At 37.9% G+C, this 24463-nt stretch overlaps 2 protein-coding genes across 2 annotated transcripts in view; one reads left to right on the forward strand and one right to left on the reverse strand.

Moving 5' to 3' along the window:
• Positions 1-18513: 18513 nt before the first annotated feature.
• On the reverse strand, positions 18514-21252 carry LOC132554925 (mucin-12-like). Its single transcript, XM_060219255.1, has 2 exons — positions 21242-21252; positions 18514-20482 (listed from the first exon to the last, which is right to left on the reverse strand). Exons 1-2 carry the CDS (start codon positions 21250-21252, stop codon positions 18514-18516), a joined length of 1980 nt encoding a protein of 659 aa, XP_060075238.1.
• Positions 21253-21645: 393 nt separating this feature from the next.
• The window catches only part of LOC132554927 (extracellular matrix organizing protein FRAS1-like), an 88156-nt gene continuing 85338 nt past the window's right edge, over positions 21646-24463 (forward strand). The window contains exon 1 of the mRNA XM_060219256.1: positions 21646-21807. Within this exon, the coding sequence (XP_060075239.1) occupies positions 21646-21807 (162 nt within the window). The remainder of the gene's footprint in view (positions 21808-24463) is intronic.

Raw genomic sequence — 24463 nt, forward strand, 5'->3', positions numbered from 1 at the left:
TACTTACAGTTTGGTACACATATCATAAAAGTTAAACTGCCAAATTGATTGTCAGTTGTCTATTAGTTATAAAGGAATTTTGAGGTAAGCCTTTTGGCGGTCAACAGTCTGTATCGGGTGTAGTTTCTCATTTGGAACAGGTGTTTTTCACTATAGACTTGTTAAGCCTTCATTGTTTCCATTCAGATTGGTGTATGATCTTTAAAAGTTTGCATGCTATAGGTCTATTGTCCTGTTGACAAGTGTCTCACTAACCAAGATTTACGAAAAATAGCATCCATCATTTGTGGTAGGGTTTGCCTTTCATGCTCATCAGAGCCGATGTCTGATGACACTAGAACCCTTGTCTTTGTTAACATTGAAATCAATTATGAGAATCAGGTGTCGGATAAGGATCGGCAGCTCATCAGCACGCCTCAAAACATCCCAACAAGCAAATGGCCTTGTGCCCTGCATGATAAAATTACAGAATTATTTTAAATGTCGCCAGGATTATCAGATTAAACCTGGTATTCTATATGACTGCATTTAAATATAATGGATTATGTTTTTATGATTGCATAACAGAAGAAATATCACTTTCTAGTTTTGAGGTAACCTTGTTTCCTCGTTATGTAGACTCTTGGTTAGATGTGGGGTGCTATTTAGTGCAAGCATAGAGTTCTTTATAGTGTTTCTGTCAGATGTAAATACTTTGACAATTTAAAATGTTTTATAAGTCTGACCTCCTGTTATATGTAAATACCCCCAGAGATGTTTCCTAAGTCTGATTTCCTGTGTGTGTTGTAATGCATTGTCTGCTAGATGACACCTTCATTTGGTGCAGACAAAATGGTGCATTGTAGACGCCGTAGGCTATAATTCACAACAAAATGTCAAAATTGCCATCCCTTTTGTCCTTTTTCAAAGGAAACTGTCTGATATATATAACTATATATCTAATTTTTTGTTAATCGATCTAGAGACCCTTGACTAAATGCGTACTGTTAAAAAAGTTATTTTACAAGACAGAGAAGCTAAAAATTACAGACATTACTATATCAAGTAATTACAACTGTTATGCGTGCTTGACTTTATCAGTGGGTATTTTGTACCAGATTTTGTTTGACAAGTTTGAGTTATTGAAAACCTTGTGTATTGTGATGGTTAGGTAGAAAATAGGCCTAATTTATACCTGGTATATTATGGTCAGCTATTTCATACAAAAAATTGTAAAGTTTGTATACATTCATCATTCTGGCATCAAAATAAGAACATGAACATCAAGATTAGATTGTGTGTGAATTGTACAATGAAATATCAGAAATAATCACCAACAACTTGACAGTTACATGTGAAGGCAAATGGAAAGCAACAAGGATCATTTTACAGAGCTGGTATTTGTGACACTGGATCCTTCAACACAATGAATGGAGGTTACAAGGTGATAGGTAGTAGACTGTTTATTTTCACATTAATTACAGTATTTTTTCATTTTCCCCCAAACTCAGTCTCCGAAGGCCTCTACAGTTTATAAGAAAATTGCCTCCATGGTGGGTTCAACCTTTCATTGTCCATTGTAAAGTCTACAGTAGATCAAGTTTTATTCTCAGTTTTCAAAAAGTAATTGACATCTCCTTAAGAAAAAAATACAAGCCTTTTCATTGAAATGATGAGAAAGTAAGGATGTATTATTGTCTAGACTGATCACTAAATTTGTTATGATGTTAGAAACCTGATGAACTTAGATATCCTTTTTACTGGATCTGAGAGTAATGTACAGCGACTGATCGTGGTTTTAGTTAGACTAATGACTGATCATTGTTTTAGTTAGATCAGCGACTGATCGTGGTTTTAGTTAGACTAATGACTGATCGTGGTTTTAGTTAGATCAATGACTGATCGTGGTTTTAGTTAGATCAGCGACTGATCGTGGTTTTAGTTAGATCAGCGACTGATCGTGGTTTTAGTTAGATCAGCGACTGATCGTGGTTTTAGTTAGACTAATGACTGATCGTGGTTTTAGTTAGATCAGTGACTGATCGTGGTTTTAGTTAGATCAGCGACTGATCGTGGTTTTAGTTAGATCAGCGACTGATCGTGGTTTTAGTTAGACTAATGACTGATCGTGGTTTTAGTTAGATCAGCGACTGATCGTGGTTTTAGTTAGATCAGCGACTGATCGTGGTTTTAGTTAGATCAGCGACTGATCGTGGTTTTAGTTAGATCAGCGACTGATCGTGGTTTTAGTTAGATCAGCGACTGATCGTGGTTTTAGTTAGATCAGCGACTGATCGTGGTTTTAGTTAGACTAATGACTGATCGTGGTTTTAGTTAGATCAGCGACTGATCGTGGTTTTAGTTAGATCAGCGACTGATCGTGGTTTTAGTTAGATCAGCGACTGATCGTGGTTTTAGTTAGATCATGACTGATCGTCGACTCAGCGACTGATCGTGGGTTTTCGTGGTTTTAGTTAGATCAGCGACTGATCGTGGTTTTAGTTAGATCAGCGACTGATCGTGGTTTTAGTTAGATCAGCGACTGATCGTGGTTTTAGTTAGATCAGCGACTGATCGTGGTTTTAGTTAGATCAGCGACTGATCGTGGTTTTAGTTAGATCAGCGAATGATCGTGGTTTTAGTTAGATCAGCGACTGATCGTGGTTTTAGTTAGATCAGCGACTGATCGTGGTTTTAGTTAGATTAGATCAGTGACTGATCGTGGTTTTTGTTAGATCAGTGACTGATCTTGGTTTTAGTTAGATCAGCGACTGATCGTGGTTTTAGTTAGATCAGCGACTGATCGTGGTTTTAGTTAGATCACTGACTGATCGTGGTTTTAGTTAGATCAGCGACTGATCGTGGTTTTAGTTAGATCAGCGACTGATCGTGGTTTTAGTTAGATCAGCGACTGATCGTGGTTTTAGTTAGATCAGCGACTGATCGTGGTTTTAGTTAGATCAGGGACTGATCGTGGTTTTAGTTAGATCAATGACTGATCGTGGTTTTAGTTTTAGTTAGATCATGATGATCGTGGTTTTAGATGATCGTGGTTTTAGTTAGATCAGCGACTGATCGTGGTTTTAGTTAGACTGGTCGTGGTTTTGTGACTGATCGTGGTTTTAGTTAGATCAGCGACTGATCGTGGTTTTAGTTAGATCAGCGACTGATCGTGGTTTTAGTTAGATCAGCGACTGATCGTGGTTTTAGTTAGATCAGCGACTGATCGTGGTTTTAGTTAGATCAGCGACTGATCGTGGTTTTAGTTAGATCAGCGACTGATCGTGGTTTTTTAGTCGTGGTTTTAGTTAGATCAGCGACTGATCGTGGTTTTTTGATCGTGGTTTTAGTTAGACTAATGACTGGTCGTGGTTTTAGTTAGATCAGCGACTGATCGTGGTTTTAGTTAGATCAGCGACTGATCGTGGTTTTAGTTAGACTAATGACTGATCGTGGTTTTAGTTAGACTAATGACTGATCGTGGTTTTAGTTAGATCAGCGACTGATCGTGGTTTTAGTTAGACTAATGACTGATCGTGGTTTTAGTTAGATCAGCGACTGATCGTGGTTTTAGTTAGATCAGCGACTGATCGTGGTTTTAGTTAGATCAGTGACTGATCATTGTTTTAGTTAGATCAGCGACTGATCGTGGTTTTAGTTAGATCAATGACTGGTCGTGGTTTTAGTTAGATCAGCGACTGATCGTGGTTTTAGTTAGATCAGCGACTGATCGTGGTTTTAGTTAGATCAGCGACTGATCGTGGTTTTAGTTAGATCAGCGACTGATCGTGGTTTTAGTTAGATCAGCGACTGATCGTGGTTTTAGTTAGATCAGCGACTGATCGTGGTTTTAGTTAGATCAGCGACTGATCGTGGTTTTAGTTAGATCAGCGACTGATCATGGTTTTAGTTAGATCAGCGACTGATCGTGGTTTTAGTTAGATCAGTGACTGATCGTGGTTTTAGTTAGACTAATGACTGATCGTGGTTTTAGTTAGATCAGCGACTGGTCGTGGTTTTAGTTAGATCAGCGACTGATCGTGGTTTTAGTTAGATCAGCGACTGATCGTGGTTTTAGTTAGATCAGCGACTGATCGTGGTTTTAGTTAGATCAGCGACTGATCGTGGTTTTAGTTAGATCAGTGACTGATCGTGGTTTTAGTTAGATCAGCGACTGATCGTGGTTTTAGTTAGATCAGCGACTGATCGTGGTTTTAGTTAGATCAGCGACTGATCGTGGTTTTAGTTAGATCAGTGACTGATCGTGGTTTTAGTTAGATCAGCGACTGATCGTGGTTTTAGTTAGAGATCAGCGACTGATCGTGGTTTTAGTTAGATCAGCGACTGATCGTGGTTTTAGTTAGACTGGTTTTAGTTAGAAAAATGACTGGTCGTGGTTTTAGTTAGATCAGCGACTGATCGTGGTTTTAGTTAGATCAGCGACTGATCGTGGTTTTAGTTAGATCATCGACTGATCGTGGTTTTAGTTAGATCAGCGACTGATCGTGGTTTTAGTTAGATCAGCGACTGATCGTGGTTTTAGTTAGATCAGCGACTGATCGTGGTTTTAGTTAGATCAGCGACTGATCGTGGTTTTAGTTAGATCAGCGACTGATCGTGGTTTTAGGTTTCGTGGTTTTAGTTAGATCAGCGACTGATCGTGGTTTTAGTTAGATCAATGACTGATCGTGGTTTTAGTTAGATCAGCGACTGATCGTGGTTTTAGAGATCAGCGACTGATCGTGGTTTTAGTTAGATCAGCGACTGATCGTGGTTTTAGTTAGATCAGCGACTGATCGTGGTTTTAGTTAGATCAGCGACTGGTCGTGGTTTTAGTTAGATCAATGACTGGTCGTGGTTTTAGTTAGATCAGCGACTGGTCGTGGTTTTAGTTAGATCAGCGACTGATCGTGGTTTTAGTTAGATCAGCGACTGATCGTGGTTTTAGTTAGATCAGCGACTGATCGTGGTTTTAGTTAGATCAGCGACTGATCGTGGTTTTAGTTAGATCAGCGACTGATCGTGGTTTTAGTTAGATCAGCGACTGGTCGTGGTTTTAGTTAGATCAGCGACTGATCGTGGTTTTAGTTAGATCAGCGACTGATCGTGGTTTTAGTTAGATCAGCGATGACTGATCGTGGTTTTAGTTAGATCAGCGACTGATCGTGGTTTTAGTTAGATCAGCGACTGATCGTGGTTTTAGTTAGATCAGCGACTGATCGTGGTTTTAGTTAGATCAGCGACTGATCGTGGTTTTAGTTAGATCAGCGACTGATCGTGGTTTTAGTTAGATCAGCGACTGATCGTGGTTTTAGTTAGATCAGCGACTGATCGTGGTTTTAGTTAGATCAGCGACTGATCGTGGTTTTAGTTAGATCAGCGACTGATCGTGGTTTTAGTTAGATCAGCGACTGATCGTGGTTTTAGTTAGATCAGCGACTGATCGTGGTTTTAGTTAGATCAGCGACTGATCGTGGTTTTAGTTAGATCAGCGACTGATCGTGGTTTTAGTTAGATCAGCGACTGATCGTGGTTTTAGTTAGATCAGCGACTGATCGTGGTTTTAGTTAGATCAGTGACTGATCGTGGTTTTAGTTAGATCAGTGACTGATCGTGGTTTTAGTTAGATCAGCGACTGATCGTGGTTTTAGTTAGATCAGCGACTGATCATTGTTTTAGTTAGATCAGTGACTGATCGTGGTTTTAGTTAGATCAGCGACTGATCGTGGTTTTAGTTAGATCAGTGACTGATCATTGTTTTAGTTAGATCAGTGACTGATCGTGGTTTTAGTTAGATCAGCGACTGATCGTGGTTTTAGTTAGATCAGTGACTGATCGTGGTTTTAGTTAGATCAGTGACTGATCGTGGTTTTAGTTAGATCAGCGACTGATCGTGGTTTTAGTTAGATCAGTGACTGATCGTGGTTTTAGTTAGATCAGTGACTGATCATGGTTTTAGTTAGATCAGTGACTGATCGTGGTTTTAGTTAGATCAGTGACTGATCGTGGTTTTAGTTAGATCAGTGACTGATCGTGGTTTTAGTTAGACTAATGACTGATCGTGGTTTTAGTTAGATCAGTGACTGATCGTGGTTTTAGTTAGATCAGTGACTGATCGTGGTTTTAGTTAGATCAGCGACTGGTCGTGGTTTTAGTTAGATCAGCGAATGATCGTGGTTTTAGTTAGATGGTCAACTGTTCATGGTTTTAGTTAATTCATCAATGACTGATCATGGTTTTGGAACCAATTCACATCATACATTAGTGAATGGTGATGCCACATTATTTTTGTTCCATCCCCGTAGGAAGGATCAATGATTTGGTTCAATTCCTTACTTTAGGATAGAACCAAGGACCTGTGCCTTCCTAAACCGACATGGATGAGATGTAGAGAAATTCACCCACGCTGTGAGAAGCAGCCAGTGTATAACTCAGCTTCATTGTTTACCTGTACCAACAGACACACCACAGTTCACTATATAACAGTTCTCTACTTTCACAAGTAAGATTCAAACCAGCCACAAAATGGCCAAGGGTGACATTTTTGTTCTCAAAATTTGCAGCAGTTGTAAATGGTTTTATAACCTTTACAAAGGTAAATAGGACAGATAGGTGTGTTGATGAGAGGTTCAGTTGGGGACAGGTAAGTTGGGTATATTAATGACCTTTTGTATGTATTTGGACATGTAACACATGGATTGCTGTATTTAATGTTATTGTGTTGCATTAGGTTTCAGCAAGTTTGTTGTTCATTCTGGGCTATTATTTCTCTTTATCTGTTTTTGTTGAAAAACTTGGTGAGAGTGAGAAATGAGATATTTACAAAGGAACACAATTGATTGGAAGGGAATTTATAAGAATACAAAATCAACATTTACAAGGTACAGAAAAAATTGTATTGTTCAGTCTACCTGAAGCTAACCATTCTTTTTCATTCTGTTCCTCTGAGCGAAAGTGACCGCTTTGTATGGTCAGTATGATTTACGCTTTGTCCAGAGGTGTTGGGGTTACATGAGGTTACTGGACATTCTCTTTACCAAGGTGTCGCACAAACAATAACCATTAGGCCACTGCTGTCTTGTCCGTCAGGCCCTGCTGGTGGTCAAGTTGATGGGGTGACAGATGCACTGGACACTGATCTGATGGTTCTTTTGTGCCCATTATTTACAATTTGTCCAAACAAAACTATCAAAAGTTAGGTTTTAATAGTGAGATCCTCCAGTTCAGTAAACAGAAGATCAGGTGTATGGAGCCTGTGGTGAGAAATGCTATGTATAAACAGTGGTCAGCTGAACAAAATGCAAACTGAGTAGAGGTCTAATGTTATATTTTAATGGACAGATTATGTCTAGCCGTGGTCATTGTGAGGCTATCAGAACAGCAGGGTATATCATAATGGTGACCATTGAATGACTGGTCATTATAGGCTGTCTGGACAATAGTATTGAAATTGCTGTTTTGACCCCAAGGTCATTAAGGCATTTATTAACACCAGTGTTACATTTCAGTTAACCTTATCTGTATACATGTCTATGTTTTATCGTAAAGCTCCATCTGTCCTTGTCAGAATTCTAACAAGTGAACTTTTTGACTGTAAACTGATCTGTGTGTAGCGAAAATGTGTGTTTTTTCTGAGTTCCTTAGTTGTCTATCAAAGATGTGTGATAGATTGGTTCTACACTGGTCAGTTCTACAAGTCATTTCCTTGTATATTAAGACAGACTTGATTTGATTCTGGTGATGTATTTAACATTGATATGAGAGGGTTGTCTGTATACAGATTCACACTGATAAAAATCTGTTAATCTGCAGTTATACAATTATCACATTAGATTTAACACCTCAAATGATGGCCACAGATTTGTTTGCCACCAAGAAATTCTGTAAAAAAGGGACTGATCAATCTCACTTTATAGCCCTAAATGAAATTTGAACTTTGAGGAGGGTTTAGACATGATGATTGATGTGCAGAAATTGTACATTGTCACCTCTACAATACCCATTGGGCAAGCGGACGTGGGGATCATCTTTATAGACTAGCGTCCTGTTGATAGATCTGACTCCATCACTATACAACAGCTAACTGGATGGAAAAAGTTCTATAAAGATGATAGTTGGGTTTACAAACCTGTCTTGATTACCATGGTAACATTTTGTCCTGATGCAAGGGTTCACACATGTATGACAATATGCTCCATATATTTATAATCCTATTAGGTTGACACTGTCTGAATGGACACTGGTCACAAAATGGCAGAATGATGATGGTCCAGCTTAGCCAGATAACTTTACATTGATAAATTTTAGGATATCGTTGGAAGAGTCCTCCATCTTTGTGGTCAGACAGACTGTCCTGAAGCTTGGATTTGACGCCAATCTTTAGATTTCTCATAGTACTTTTTAGCCTCAAAATTTCCATTCCTTTTAATTTTAATGGTCTGTGGATTAAGTCTTGTGCCTGTTTTATCAGGAAAGTTAGTCTGGTGCCCCTGATATCTGAGAAGAACATTTTAAAAATCATTCCTACATTTGTGAAAGACAACAAGAGTCTGTCACACACACTTTGTTTGGATATGTAAGAGAGATAATAGAGAGGTTCCTTACAATCTGTACAGTTGATCATCATTTGATCATTCAAATTCATTGTTCCTTTTCTGATATGACATGCCATATTTGGGGGAGGGGGGAGGAGGGATGTTGGTTCCATACTGTAATTATCAGGTATTTTTCCAATTTTCCTTCGATTAAGTCAGTAACAAGTCAATACAGTCTATTGATTACCTGTTACGAGAGGAAGTACATAGTTTAATCTCTCTGTACATTTACAGTATTGGACAACACACAAGTAAAATTTATCATCCACTAATGAGGCTTTAGTGATAACTTTTCAAGGACATTTTTAATACAAATGCTGGACAATTAAGGAAACAAGTGCTGATAATAGGACGAAACAAGTGATGTTGATTCTAGGTATTAAAGTCTAAGGTATGTCACAGAATATAGAAATAATCTCCTCACTTCACTCTCACAAGTAATATACATATATATACTGTGCCGTAAAAACAGGCAATTAGGAAACTTGTAAGTTAACAAAATGAAGTAACTAGTGAGGTCAATAATTTGAAGTAAAGTTAGGTAACTAGTGAGATAAAGTGAGGTAATTAGTGAGATAAAGTGTGGTAAAGTAAGGTAAAAATTGAGATAAAATGAAGCTATTGAGATAAGCTTAGATAACAAGTAAGATAAAGTGTGGTAATTAGTGAGATAAAGTGAAGTAATTAATGAGATAAAGTGAGGTAACTAGTGAGATAAAGTGAGGTAACTAGTGAGATAAGGTAAGATAACAAGTGAGATAAAGTGAGGTAACAAGTGAGATAAGGTTAGGTAGCTACTGAGATAAAGTGAAGTAATTAGTGAGATGAAGTGAGGTAACAAGTGAGATAAAGTTAAGTAATTAGTGAGATAAAGTGAGGTAACAAGTGAGATAAAGTGAAGTAATTAGTGAGATAAAGTAAAGTAATTAGTGAGATAAAGTAAGATAACTAGTGAGATAAAGTGAGGTAATTAGTGAGATAAAGTAAAGTAATTAGTGAGATAAAGTAAGATAACTAGTGAGATAAAGTGAGGTAATTAGTGAGATAAAGTGTGGTAAAGTAAGGTAATAATTGAGATAAAATGAAGAAGCTATTGAGATAAGCTTAGATAACAAGTAAGATAAAGTGTGGTAATTAGTGAGATAAAGTGGGGCAATTAGTGAGATAAAGTGAAGTAATTAATGAGATAAAGTGAGGTAACTAGTGAGATAAAGTGAAGTAACTAGTGAGATAAAGTGTGGTAAAGTAAGGTAATAATTGAGATAAAATGAAGAAGCTATTGAGATAAGCTTAGATAACAAGTAAGATAAAGTGTGGTAATTAGTGAGATAAAGTGAAGTAATTAATGAGATAAAGTGAGGTTACTAGTGAGATAAAGTGAAGTAACTAGTGAGATAAAGTGTGGTAAAGTAAGGTAATAATTGAGATAAAATGAAGAAGCTATTGAGATAAGCTTAGATAACAAGTAAGATAAAGTGTGGTAATTAATGAGATAAAGTGAGGTAACTAGTGAGATAAAGTGAGGTAACTAGTGAGATAAAGTGAGGTAACTAGTGAGATAAAGTGAAGTAACTAGTGAGATAAAGTGAAGTAACTAGTGAGATAGGGTTAGGTAACTTGTGAGATAAAGTGAAGTTATTAGTGAGATAAAGTGAGGTAATTAGTGAGATAAAGTGAGGTAATTAGTGAGATAAAGTGAGGTAATTAGTGAGATAAAGTAAAGTAATTAGTGAGACAAAGTAAGATAACTACTGAGATAAAGTGAGGTAACAAGTGAGATAAAGTGAAGTTATTAGTGAGATAAAGTGAGGTAATTAGTGAGGTAAGATGAGGTAATTAGTAAGATAAAGTAAGGTAACGAGTGAGATAAAGTGAGGGAACTATTGAGATATGGTGAGATAGTGAGATAAGAGTACAGGTAATTAAATAACTAACAAGACAGGTTGAAAGTGGGCTAACCAGACAGTGAAATTTTTGTCTAAGAGGAAGAAAAGCTGATTATTTAGGTAGCTCAATGTTTCAGCTGATCTTGGATATGTATCAGGAAAAAGATCTTGTAGAAATAAACACAGATGTAATCTAACCTAACATGTGATTTTTTTAGATGGTTTCTTCAAGACAAGTAAACAAGCTGTCATTGTATTTGGCACATGGTTTCAGTGCTGCTTAAAAATACCATTATCATGTAATAGCAGGTGAATATTTTTTACCTTTAGTTAGCTGCTCATAACTTCATTACTGTGGAAAAGTCTTGGTATTAACCTACTTTTCTACATAGCACCAACCAAAATATGTGTAGTTTTACTTACATATAGTGGATAGACGGCGCTATAGGCTACCTATGGTAAATCAACATATGTGGCCATAGTGGGTAGACAGTGCTGTAGGGTATTTACTGTAAATTGACATTTGTGACCGTAGTGGGTAGACAGTGCTGTAGGGTATTTACGGTAAATTGACATTTGTGACCATAGTGGGTAGACAGTGATGTAGGGTATTTACGGTAAATTGACAGCTGGAGGGTATCTATTGTATATTGACATTTGTGACCGTAGTGGGTAGACAGTGATGTAGGGTATTTACGGTAAATTGACAGCTGGAGGGTATCTAATGTATATTGACATTTGTGACCATAGTGGGTAGACAGTGATGTAGGGTATTTACGGTAAATTGACAGCTGGAGGGTATCTATTGTATATTGACATTTGTGACCGTAGTGGGTAGACAGTGATGTAGGGTATTTACGATAAATTGACATTTGTGACCGTAGTGGGTAGACAGTGATGTAGGGTATTTACGGTAAATTGACAGCTGGAGGGTATCTATTGTATATTGACATTTGTGACCGTAGTTGGTAGACGGAACTTTACTGCAGACATCAGTATGTAATAACTACAAATTAGTGTTCAGAGTTATAATTACTGACCAGTGTCATATAGGTCGGTCAGTGTGACTTTTAAGTCCCAGTTGACCTAATGTCCGAGCGGACATCTGGTGGTCACTGGTCGTTACAGCATTGAACTATCCTCATTATCTGTGCATGGCCTATAAACTGGTCCTGAATGATAACTGAAGTTCTCATAGGGAAGGAAAATAGATAGAAATGCATAGCAAGTATACACCCTGTGCTGGCTACAGTTTGTTGATGTAATATGGAATGATTACAGATTTCAGAGCCTTATAGGTAGAGGCTGACATGTGCCGATCACACCATGTCCATTTTACATCAATATTTTATCCCCATGAAACACTTGATCACTGGGATATGGTCATTCTCATCATAACTCATTGTGTTGCTCATTAGATAATATCACACTGAATGTTTCTTGTTTCATTCAGCCCAGAGATTTTGTGTTTAGTGTATTAGGTCCAAAGATTTCAAAATAAATGCAGAACCATTTGTCATGGTCATAGTTAAGATTATGATGATCATTTTTTCTTTGAACCTAGCTAACATGTCTTGAACAAAGTGAATTAAAAAAACAAAAATCCTGTTAGATTCCCATAACTTGTGATTTCGGGTTCAGATGTAATCAGCTGAATTAATTTTGTACACATACTGAAATGTAAACTCTAAATCTATTTTTAATCATGGGCCATTTAAATGCATGTGAATACATTTGAAATGTTTTAACTAAGGTATGCTGCATCTAATTAAATATCTATTTGTTAGAAATTTATGATAATGTATGTACATATTATGGAGTGAAAAGCATGGGCGTGCTCAGCTGTAAATCGTGTAGTTAGGACTGTTAGGACATACAGCCAGGCTGGAATGTGCATGAATGAAGGCTGACCTTGACTGATTATGCTCCCACAAATATTCAGAAGATTACAAGTGAATGCATCTATGTAAATAGTGACAGAACTTTTCATCTGAGTGTAATAAAACAAAATAGAGATGTTTTACTTTTTGTTATCAATTTTTTCTGGTATACCATGACAATTTGAACTCACTACCTATGCTTGTAATCACATGCTGTTAAAATATGTAGAGAGAGATGAACACGGGACCTGTAGACCTTTTGTTGGTGGAGTGTTGATATTATATTCTGCACATAGAACTTTTTTTGACGGAGGGTTGATCCTGTGTTTTGTATAGAAGAATATGGGACCTGTAGACCTTTTGTTGGTGGAGTGTTGATCTTGTATTCTGCTCATCAAACTTTTTTTGGTTGAGGGTTGATCCTGTGTTGTATATCTGGAGAGAGATGAATACAGGACCTGTAGACCTTTTGTTGGTGGAGTGTTGATCTTGTATTCTGCTCATCAAACTTTTTTTGGTTGAGGGTTGATCCTGTGTTGTATATCTGGAGAGAGATGAATACAGGACCTGTAGACCTTTTGTTGGTGGAGTGTTGATCTTGTATTCTGCTCATCAAACTTTTTTTGGTTGAGGGTTGATCCTGTGTTGTATATCTGGAGAGAGATGAATACAGGATCTGTAGACCTTTTGTTGGTTTAGTGCTGATCTTGTATTCTGCTCATAGAACTGTTTTGGTGGAGTGTTGATCTTGTATTCTGCTCATCAAACTGTTTTTGGTTGAGGGTTGATCCTGTGTTGTATATCTGGAGAGAGATGAATACAGGACCTGTAGACCTTTTGTTGGTTTAGTGTTGATCTTGTATTCTGCTCATAGAACTATTTTGGTGGAGTGTTGATCTTGTATTCTGCTCATAGAACTTGTTTTGGCTAAGGGTTGGTCCTGTGTTCTATATCTAGAGAGAGAAGAATTTACAACCAACACATACACACCAGTCTATACATTACAAATCTCTTTATTGTGTAAATTGTGTTCTAAGCTACAGACAGCAGTCTACATTAAATTTTAACTGATTTTTTATCAGTTTGTCATGTCACACATCACAGTGGGAGTTCGTCTTGTTGGAGGAAAGAAAAGTTTTGACAGTTATGTTTTATTGCTTGATAAAGTAATTTGGATTGGCAAATAGATATATCAGATCATTTGATCAAGGTTTACACTTTGTCAATATTAGGATTGTCAATGATTTACAGGGTATCCTTTCATGGGGTCTGTTGAGATTGAAATGTTACCCTTTACACTGGTTAATATCCTCAACAATCAGATAACTGACTATTGAGTGGGGGTGGGGAAGGGAACTCAGTGTCTTGGTAAGTAATAGTATATTATTTACTGATATTATTTACCTGAACTGTCAGAATTTATATCAGGTAAATCATCCCAAAGTTTGAAATACCAATTTCATATCATTGATTTAGCGTGCTGTTTTAGAGTACTGAAGTTCACTACTAATGAAACACCATACTTAAATTTACTAATTCTGCAGTTATGTCATGTTATACTATAGTTATGTCAGGTTATGCTGTAGATAAATAATGGTATACTGTAGCTATGTCCAGTTAAACTGTAGTTAAATCATAGTATACAGTAGTTATGTCATGTTATACTGCAGTTATATCAGGTTATACTATAGATAAATCAGGTTATACTCTAGTTATATCAGGTTATACTGTAGTTATATCAGGTTATACTATAGATAAATCAGGTTATACTCTAGTCAGATTAGGTTATACTGTAGCTATATCAGGTTATGCTGTAGTTAAATTAGGTTATACTGTAGCTATATCAGGTTATACTGTAGTTATATCAGGTTATACTGTAGCTATATCAGGTTATACTGTAGTTATATCAGGTTATACTGTTATATCAGGTTATACTATAGTTATATCAGGTTATGCTGTAGTTATATCAGGTTATACTGTAGTTATATCAGGTTATGCTGTAGTTATATCAGGTTATACTGTAGCTATATAAGGTTATACTGTAGTTATATCAGGTTATGCTGTAGTTATATCAGGTTATGCTGTAGTTATATCAGGTTATACTGCAGTTATATCAGGTTATGCTGTAGTTAAATTAAGTTATACTGTAGCTATATCAGGTTATACTGTAGATAAATTAGGTTATACTGTAGCTATATCAGGTTATACTCTAGTCAGATTAGGTTATACTGTAGCTATATCTGGTTATGCTGTAGTTATATCAGGTTATGCTATAGTTATATCAGGTTATACTGTAGTTATATCAGGTTATGCTGTAGTTATATCAGGTTATACTGTAGTTATATCAGGTTATACTGTAGTTATATCATGTTATGCTGTAGTTATATCAGGTTATACTGTAGCTATATAAGGTTATACTATAGTTATATCAGGTTATACTGTAGTTATATCAGGTTATGCTGTAGTTATATCAGGTTATACTGCAGTTATATCAGGTTATGCTGTAGTTATATCAGGTTATACTATAGTTATATCAGGTTATACTGTGGTTATGCTGTAGTTATATCAGGTTATACTGTAGTTATATCAGGTTATGCTGTAGTTATATCAGGTTATACTGCAGTTATATCAGGTTATGCTGTAGTTATATCAGGTTATACTGTAGTTATATCAGGTTATGCTGTAGTTATATCAGGTTATACTGTAGTTATATCAGGTTATGCTGTAGTTATATCAGGTTATACTGCAGTTATATCAGGTTATGCTGTAGTTATATCAGGTTATACTGTAGTTATATCAGGTTATGCTGTAGTTATATCAGGTTATACTAAAGGCACCTGTCATAAACACAACATCTAATTTATTTCAAAATTAGACAGAATTATTTGATCTTTTTTACATAAAACCTGACAATATTACTCCACATGCCACTAAACAAGCAGAATTATTGTACCCGTCATTGACTGGGTATGGTATGGTTTGCTTTCAGATACACATCTGATTTATGTTCTTTAAACTTCCAAAATATCAATACTTATGAAAAGATGAAACAGCATATTAAAAAAAGATCATCTTGTTGGTTTGTATAGATAACAAATTTACAAATCTAATATTTGACAAGACCTGGGCGTGTTAAGATAGGGTAGATAGATAGATGTGACAAATGCTGAGCTAGTCAGGATACTAGATATACTTTTTAATTTCTTTATTTCACAATCTTTATTTCAGTTTATTTCTAAAAATAGAATTTGCTGAAATTTGTTGAAAAATTTCTGTAACATGAAAGAATATATCTTATTTCCAAAATGAACAAACTTCTAAATAATGATACATAGCACCAATTGAAAAAAAAATTTTAATGTATTATGTCAAATTTGTTTAAGAATTGAAGAAAAGTTTTTATGTGGGGAAACAGCATTTCTCTCCTTGAGTAAAGTATGGAACCTAGAAATAGAAATAAGACCATTGTAGCGAGGTGTTGTTTCCTCCTAGAATGATGTGCTACAGTAACAGTGAAAATTGTGTAGTCACCCTGTGGCTTTTCATGTGTTAAGCCTGTAATTAGAAGTTACCGCCTGATTTTTAGAGACAAGATCTGCTGATTGTATGGTGTAGGATATAGGTATGTAAAGATCAAGTCAGATCAAACTGATCCAATAACGTTGGTGAAAATCCATTTAATATAGATTTATTAACCAGAATTATCATTAAAGGTCTGTTACACTCCAGTCTCATGGCCAGCAGTGTAGTCTCTGCCTGATTAGACCTGGAAGGTTAGGCCCATTTTCACTGGGATATATGACATCTATATAGTTGTAATATTTTTAGCATGTTATAATTATTTTGTTTTGGCTGACAGGTATCAGCTTTGTCATTGTGTGGAGATATGATGATTTATCATCAATATCTTGATATATTTTCTGCCGTTAAAGATTACAAAATTTACGCCTAGTCACAAGTTTGGTTCCCATCATCCCAACCAGCACCAACCTTCTCAAAGGATTATACCTAGTCACAAGTTTGGTAGCCATTCTCCCAGGTGACTATGCCAAGTCACAAGTTTGGCTCCCAGGTGATTGTGCTAAGTTCTGATGTATGTACCTAAAGACTGTGATGTCTGTACCTAAAGACTGTGATGTCTGTACCTTGTTTCTGATGTCTGTACCTAAAGACTGTGGTGTCTGTTCCTTGTTTCTGATGTCTGTACCTGAAGACTGTGATGTCTGTACCTTGTTTCTGATGTCTATACCTTGTTTCTGATGGTTGTACCTTGTTTCTGATGTCTATTCCTTGTTTCTGATGTCTGTACCATGTTTCTGTAGTCTGTACCTTGTTTCTGATGTCTGTACCTAAAGACTGTGATGTCTGTACCTTGTTTCTGATGTCTGTACCTAAAGACTGTGATGTCTGTACCTTGTTTCTGATGTCTGTACCTAAAGACTGTGATGTCTGTTCCTTGTTTCTGATGTCTGTACCTGAAGACTGTGATGTCTGTTCCTTGTTTCTGATGTCTGTACCTGAAGACTGTGATGTCTGTTCCTTGTTTCTGATGTCTGTACCTGAAGACTGTGATGTCTGTTCCTTGTTTCTGATGTCTGTACCTTGTTTCTGATGTCTGTACCTAAAGATTGATGTATATACCTAAAGATTGTGATGTCTGTACCTTGTTTCTGGTGTCTGTACCTAAAGACTGTGATGTCTGTACCTTGTTTCTGATATCTGTACCTTGTTTCTGATGTCTGTACCTAAAGACTGTGATGTCTGTACCTTGTTTCTGATGTCTGTACCTAAAGACTGTGGTGTCTGTATCTTGACTTTCCACTTTAAAACTCATTAAAAGAATATGTTCTATGGACACATTTTTAAATACAGCTTCAGTGAAATGTTAAGTGAAAATTTCAGTGCATGTTTTTGTGTACTAATAGTTCTGATATTATCAGTGTTGGTTTTAGGTATATCTGTCTGTGTTATATGACAAGTTGAAGCCTCCAGCTATAGATTGCTGACTCCTACCATTTTACATTTTCTTTATTTGAGTGGAAATAAATGTCTCGTCTTTCACATATCGCCTATACTGTTGACTAAATGGCATATCCATGCAATTCAATCGTTGTTCGCCTGTACTGACAATCAAGATATTGTGTCATTTGTAAGATGACAATCATAACATTACCTGTGCGTATCTTACCTGGTTGATGTCCATATATTCAATTAGCAACACGAGATAGATTTAGAATGTCGTCCTCATAAATCCCATGTGTAAAATTAACTGATGTTTTAAAGGATAAGGATGATGAAGCCAATATGTTTCTGAGGAAGCATGGATCCATTAAGATGCTGAATTTCTGATAAATGAAGTGAAATTTGTATCATCTGATACTTGCCAATCACAGATGTCACTTAGCTTGGTCAAATTAATTGACATACAAACATTCTTTTTATCTGACAAAAGGCATTGTATTTTTTTTTAACTTCTTTTATGAAATATTATTGCATGTCTTTAAGGTCCTTGCTAACCTCTGTAGAATGTCAAGTGCTCCAACATGTTGAAATAAGGAGTGCTAGTAAGCTCCTGAATAGATGGATATGATCCTGTTACCTGGAGTATTGACAGGGTTGGTAATGCTATGACAGGTAATGTTTGACCCTGATAAAGTCAACATGACATTAAATAAAAGAAAAAAAGGGCCTTAATCAGGTCAAAATCATCCAGACATTTAACTGACACCATGATCTCACAAAGATGTTGAAGTGGTGATGTAGAATGTTTGAGGCCGACACCTTTTCCAATCAAACCTACTCACTTGTGAATAAGACCTCAGCCTGACTGACGATGTCGCCAGTCGCTGCCATGGCTGGAGACTTTGATGCTATTGACTGAGACACTTGACAATAGTTTACTTTGTTTTATTTGGGAGGATGAGTAAATAGCCATGAGTACTGATAGCTGAATAGATCACAATGGCTGACTGCTCACCTGAATCTGTGTGTGTTCGAACACTTGACTTCTCCCTTGGGTCAAGTGTCTTATGTCATCACCTCAACCTGCTACCCAGAACCTTGTATGATGTCCTCTGATTAAGGGTCAGGGATCATATTTCCTCAATATCAAGGTCAGATATACTACATTCCTCTGTGATAGTGGTCTGATTCAAGGTTAGAGATCCTACATCCTCAGTACCTCTGTATATTGGACAACAATGAGGACCCTGCTGTATTACTGGGGCAGTATAAGCACTCCACTGTATTCCTGGTGTGGTAGGAAGGCCCCCCCTCCCTGTATTGAAGAAGAACCTCCTGTATTCCTGTGGCACTAAAGAGGATCCCACTGTGTTCCTGTATTAGAATGACGACCCATATAGTACTAAGGTCCCCCCTGTACTCCTGGGGCTCTATAAGAGGACCGCTGAAGTACATGGGACAGTATGACAACTCCCTTCCCTCTCCCTTTCCCCTCTCCCTGCACTTGCTGTGGGCAGTAACAGGACTCCCCTGTACTCCTAGTACATCATGAGGAACACACTGCTCCCATCCCCCACCTTTGTATGCCTTGGGCAGTATGAGGACCCAGTCTTCAGGTATAATCTTGGGTAGTATCTGAATCTGAATGTGTTGGGGCAGTGAGGACTTCTGTATAGTACTGGGGGCAGTGAGGACTTCTGTGTAGTACTGGGGCAGTGAGGACTTCTGTGTAGTACTGGGGCAGTGAGGACTTCTGTGTAGTACTGGGGCAGAGAGGACTCCTGTGTAGTACTGGGACAGTGAGGACTCCTGTGTAGTACTGGGGCAGTGAGGACTTCTGTGTAGTACTGGGGCAGTGAGGACTTCTGTGTAGTACTGGGGCAGTGAGGACTTCTGTGTAGTACTGGGGCAGTGAGGACTTCTGTAGAGTACTGGGGCAGTGAGGACTCCTGTGTAGTACTGGGGCAGTGAGGACTCCTGTATAGTACTGGGGCAGTGAGGACTCCTGTGTAGTACTGGGGCAGTGAGGACTCCTGTGTAATAATAGGGCAGTTTGGACTCCTGTGTAGTACTGGGGCAGTGAGGACTCCTGTGTAGTACTGGGGGCAGTGAGGACTTCTGTATAGTACTGGGGCAGTGAGGACTCCTGTGTAGTACTGGGGCAGTGAGGACTCCTGTGTAATAATGGGGCAGTTTGGACTCCTGTGTAGTACTGGGGCAGTGAGGACTCCTGTGTAGTACTGGGGCAGAGAGGACTTCTGTGTAGTACTGGGGCAGTGAGGACTCCTGTGTAGTACTGGGGCAGTTTGGACTCCTGTGTAGTACTGGGGCAGAGAGGACTTCTGTGTAGTACTGGGGCAGTGAGGACTCCTGTGTAGTACTGGGGCAGTGAGGACTCCTGTGTTGTACTGGGGCAGTGAGGACTCCTGTGTAGTACTGGGGCAGTGAGGACTCCTGTGTAGTACTGGGGCAGTGAGGACTCCTTTGTAGTACTGGGGCAGTTTGGACTCCTGTGTAGTACTGGGACAGTGAGGACTCCTGTGTAGTACTGGGACAGTGAGGACTCCTGTGTAGTACTGGGGCAGTGAGGACTCCTGTGTAATAATGGGGCAGTTTGGACTCCTGTGTAGTACTGGGGCAGTGAGGACTCCTGTGTAGTACTGGGGCAGAGAGGACTCCTGTGTAGTACTGGGGCAGTGAGGACTCCTGTGTAATAATGGGGCAGTTTGGACTCCTGTGTAGTACTGGGGCAGTGAGGACTCCTGTGTAGTACTGGGGCAGTGAGGACTCCTGTGTAGTACTGGGGCAGTGAGGACTCCTGTGTTGTACTGGGGCAGTGAGGACTCCTGTGTTGTACTGGGGCAGTGAGGACTCCTGTGTAGTACTGGGGCAGTGAGGACTCCTGTGTAGTACTGGGGCAGTGAGGACTCCTTTGTAGTACTGGGGCAGTTTGGACTCCTGTGTAGTACTGGGACAGTGAGGACTCCTGTGTAGTACTGGGACAGTGAGGACTCCTGTGTAGTACTGGGGCAGTGAGGACTCCTGTGTAGTACTGGGGCAGTGAGGACTCCTTTGTAGTACTGGGGCAGTTTGGACTCCTGTGTAGTACTGGGACAGTGAGGACTCCTGTGTAGTACTGGGGCAGTGAGGACTCCTTTGAAGTACTGGGGTGTTAGGAGACCTGAAGTGGTATGAGAGACATCAAGAGACTGGTGTCACTGTGACCCAAAGATAACCTTTCTTCATGGAACTCTATTACAGTTCATACCTTTTTACTCTGTAATGTTAATAAAACCCCAATATTGATGGTTCAGATTACAGCTCGCGACCGTTAGAGCTCGTCCTAATCTCCTTGTGGAAGCATTTTAAAGATTAAAATTTCAAGCTGTTTTTAAAACGGTTGTAGACTACACATTTGTCCACTCTGTTTGATCGTTCTCTTATCTGTGTTGAATCTTAGTGGAAGCTTTGTCTAATTTTTAAGGAGTTAAGATGTTAGAAAAGCATATCTTAATTGCAATAATGTTCCTAAATATTTGAAATATGTTACATTAGGTGTAGAAGAAGTAATTACCAGTAAGTAGTTTGGATTTAGCCATTAGATATTGATGTATGTTTTGGTAAAGGGACGTAGACAGAGTGGCTCAATATTTTTACTGAAACAACATTTGGATACAAGCATCAATGTCAAATTTGACGTCAGCATTTACAGGCAGTAGTTAAATAGTCTTATCTTAAGTATTATGACACAGGCTCAAAATGATTTTTGAATTTAGACTTGACAAAACCTGATGATGTCACTTTGATAATACTGTATGTACTGCAGATAGTACTACAATTGATACCTCCCTCATAGGATGTGATGTCAAACTCCCAATCATTGAGGATTACGTTGTGTAAGTGACCTAAAACAGATAATTTCTGATAGAACCTGAATTACACTTGTCTCATTTCAGATTATTTTATTGATATAAGCAATTAATAGGATTTAACAGCAAGCTAAACCCTATAGAAGTCTTCTCCCGAGACAATCCGGTGGTCAGACATAAACATAATACACCATAAACATACATACATATACATACATACATACAAACACAAACACACACACAAACACACACACACACACACACACACAAACACACACACACACACACACACACACACACACACACACACACACACACACCCTCACACACACACACACACACACACACACACATAAATTTAGTGTTGGCAGATTTATCAATTTTAAATTGTGGTAGACAATTCTGTTATTTTTCTATACTTTAAGGTTATGATTATAAGACGATAATGAACAGTCCATCAGCTTTCTAGTTTATTATGTCTTATGATATTAAATATGCATTACATGTACTTTTTCTCTCTTCCCTTCAGAATCATACCCTATGGCTGCCTGACGACTGTACTATATGCACGTGCCAAGACCCTATTACGGTCTGTGAACAGGTCCGTTGTATGACCCCAAAATGCAAGTTCAATAAGGTATGTATTACACTTCCATCTATCCCTCATTTTAGTTTAGATTGTACAAGCCTCAGTTGGCCCAGAATACAAGTGTGTCTGTGTGTTCTCTGTTGATTCTAAAAGTATGTACAAATCTGTCTGTGTGTCCATTCTTGGCCGAGAAGGTATGTACAAGTTTTCCTGTGTGTCCACTGTTGACCCCAAAGATATGTACAAGTTTTGCTGCCGTCCTCTGATGACCACAAAGGTATATACAAGTTTTGCTGCCGTCCTCTGATGACCACAAAGGTATGTACAAGTTTTGCTGCCGTCCTCTGATGACCACAAAGGTATGTACAAATTTTGCTGCCGTCCTCTGATGACCACAAAGGTATGTCCAAGTTTTCCTTTGTGTCCCCTCTTGGTCTCCTAGGTATGTATAAGTCTGTCTGTTTGTATGTTGTCCTTAATGTCTACCTGTACAGAATGAATATTTCTAAAGGTATTATTTGTTAAAGGAGCTTGTATTGTTGCATAATTACTTCAAAGGACATATTTAAGTGTGGTATTTATTAGTACCTTTGATTAGACACACAATAAGGCATTTTAGATGTTATACCTGTCACAGGAAACACATTATTACAACATTTTTTTTATTTACTTGTCAGTATATAATACCAGTGAACGCTGCTCTTCCTTTGTCTATCTGGTTTCTTGGTAATAGTGTGTACCTGCACAGGAGATTCTCAGGTAGTTCAGCCACCTCAGCATGGCCCCTACCTTGGTGAGGTAACAATTTGTACCTATTCAGGAAGGTTCTCGGGTAGTTCAGCCACCTCAGCATGGCCCTTACCTTGGTGAGGTAACAATGTGTACCTATTCAGGAAGGTTCTCAGGTAGTTCAGCCACATCAACAGGTCCCTTACCTTGGTGAGGTAACAATGTGTACCTATTCAGGAAGGTTCTCGGGTAGTTCAGCCACATCAACAGGTCCCTTACCTTGGTGAGGTAACAATGTGTACCTCTTGACAGGTGATGAATGGTCCCTCAACCTCTTCCTGATTTTCTTTTGTGTAAGTTCTTGAAACGCAACGCTTCATCAACATGATATCTAGATGTAGTCTGGTAAATTGATACCCCTTGTCCAGTTTCTGGTAGTAGAAGTTCTTCCTACAAGTTTCGTTGGTACACAAGAAAAACTATAATTATGCAAAGTAGTGTTAAACACAAGTGATTGTATTACTGTTATTTATGATGCTGTCATCCATGGGTCAGAGTTACCTGCCCTTGGGGTTTGCTTTGTTGGGTTTTCACCGATTCTTGTAATATATAACGTTTCCTATAAAATCTCACTCGCTAGGTTTTGTGGGGAACTTATTTACAATTGCAGATTTCCTTGAATTAATTGGAAGATTTCTGACAGTTTTTGTGTGGCATTACTGTTTTATTCTGTATTTTGTGTCATTTTGGGAGTAGTTTATGTTAATCAAAGTCAAATGCCTGTGAGCTACCAACATTAATTATTATCTAGGGTGAGTAATTAAATAGTATCAATGTATAAAATAAATGAGGGTGAATCACAGATGATATATAGTTACCTCCCTCTAGAGGTAACTCTTCATGTTGCCTGACACCTAGACCAGATGAGATATAGACTAATTACTACAGTTCAGGTGTGTTTCGGATTTTGAGGATTCTAGACATCAAGTTGACTACTGTGAGATAGTTTGTGTGGGTAAACTTTCAATCATAGACACAATGTAGTACCAGAATCCTTGTGTGTCCTGCATAGCATATATACATGTCTTAAACAGTGTTAACCCCATTTAGTTAAGGGTGATTTTTTAAAATGTTTGATCTAATTCTGTTTGAATTTTTTTTAATTACAGATTTGTAATTTGTGTTTAGTCTCTTTTTCTTTTTGCTGGTCCAAGTGTTTGTTTATCTCGGTGTTATTCAATGCATGGCTTGTAAACCAGAGGTCCCAAGTTTGAATCCCAGTGTAGACAATGAAATATATAATGACCTCTGTTACAACCTCAAAGGAAAATCATCTTCTCATTATTTCTATAGTGTTGTATTATTTATACAAGCTGAACTTTTTTTTAACACAAAAGTAACCCTAAAGGATGTATATGGAAATGTTGATTTAAAATTTGATGATGAATCAGGGTGTCCAACCACATGAGTATGTTATACTGTGCTGACTAATGCTGGTTTACTCCTGTTCAAGGCTGCAAATTGACAATTACAATTCAGGGGAGGATCCACACTGAATAGAATTACAAGATAAAACACACCTGAAATGAAAATATACAGTTACACAGAGGTTTAATACAGTTAATGGACAAAGGGATACAGCATTAATATTCATTTAGTGGTGTTATGACCACACATATAGTTGGGAAAAGACAGGGCTCATGGGTAAACAACACAACAGTTGCAATAAACAGTTCAAACCATAGAAAGATTGTCATATCGTGAAAATGTATAGGTATACATTTAAGTACTAAAATTTCTTTTTACGCAGCCTGGATGAAAGTTTGTCTTTTCCAATTAATATAAAGTTTATGGTTCACCTGAGGTGTGGAGAAATGTTCCTTGATAGACATTGTTATATAAAATGGGAATTATCCTGTGACTTTTTGAGTCCCCTAAGATATGTTGTCATGATAGAGGTATTTCCTTCAGGCTG

The sequence above is a fragment of the Ylistrum balloti genome, unplaced genomic scaffold (assembly GCF_031769215.1).
Source record: "Ylistrum balloti isolate Yb309-2 unplaced genomic scaffold, AGI_CSIRO_Ybal_v1 Utg370450, whole genome shotgun sequence".
Classification (NCBI taxonomy): Eukaryota; Metazoa; Mollusca; class Bivalvia; order Pectinida; family Pectinidae; genus Ylistrum; species Ylistrum balloti.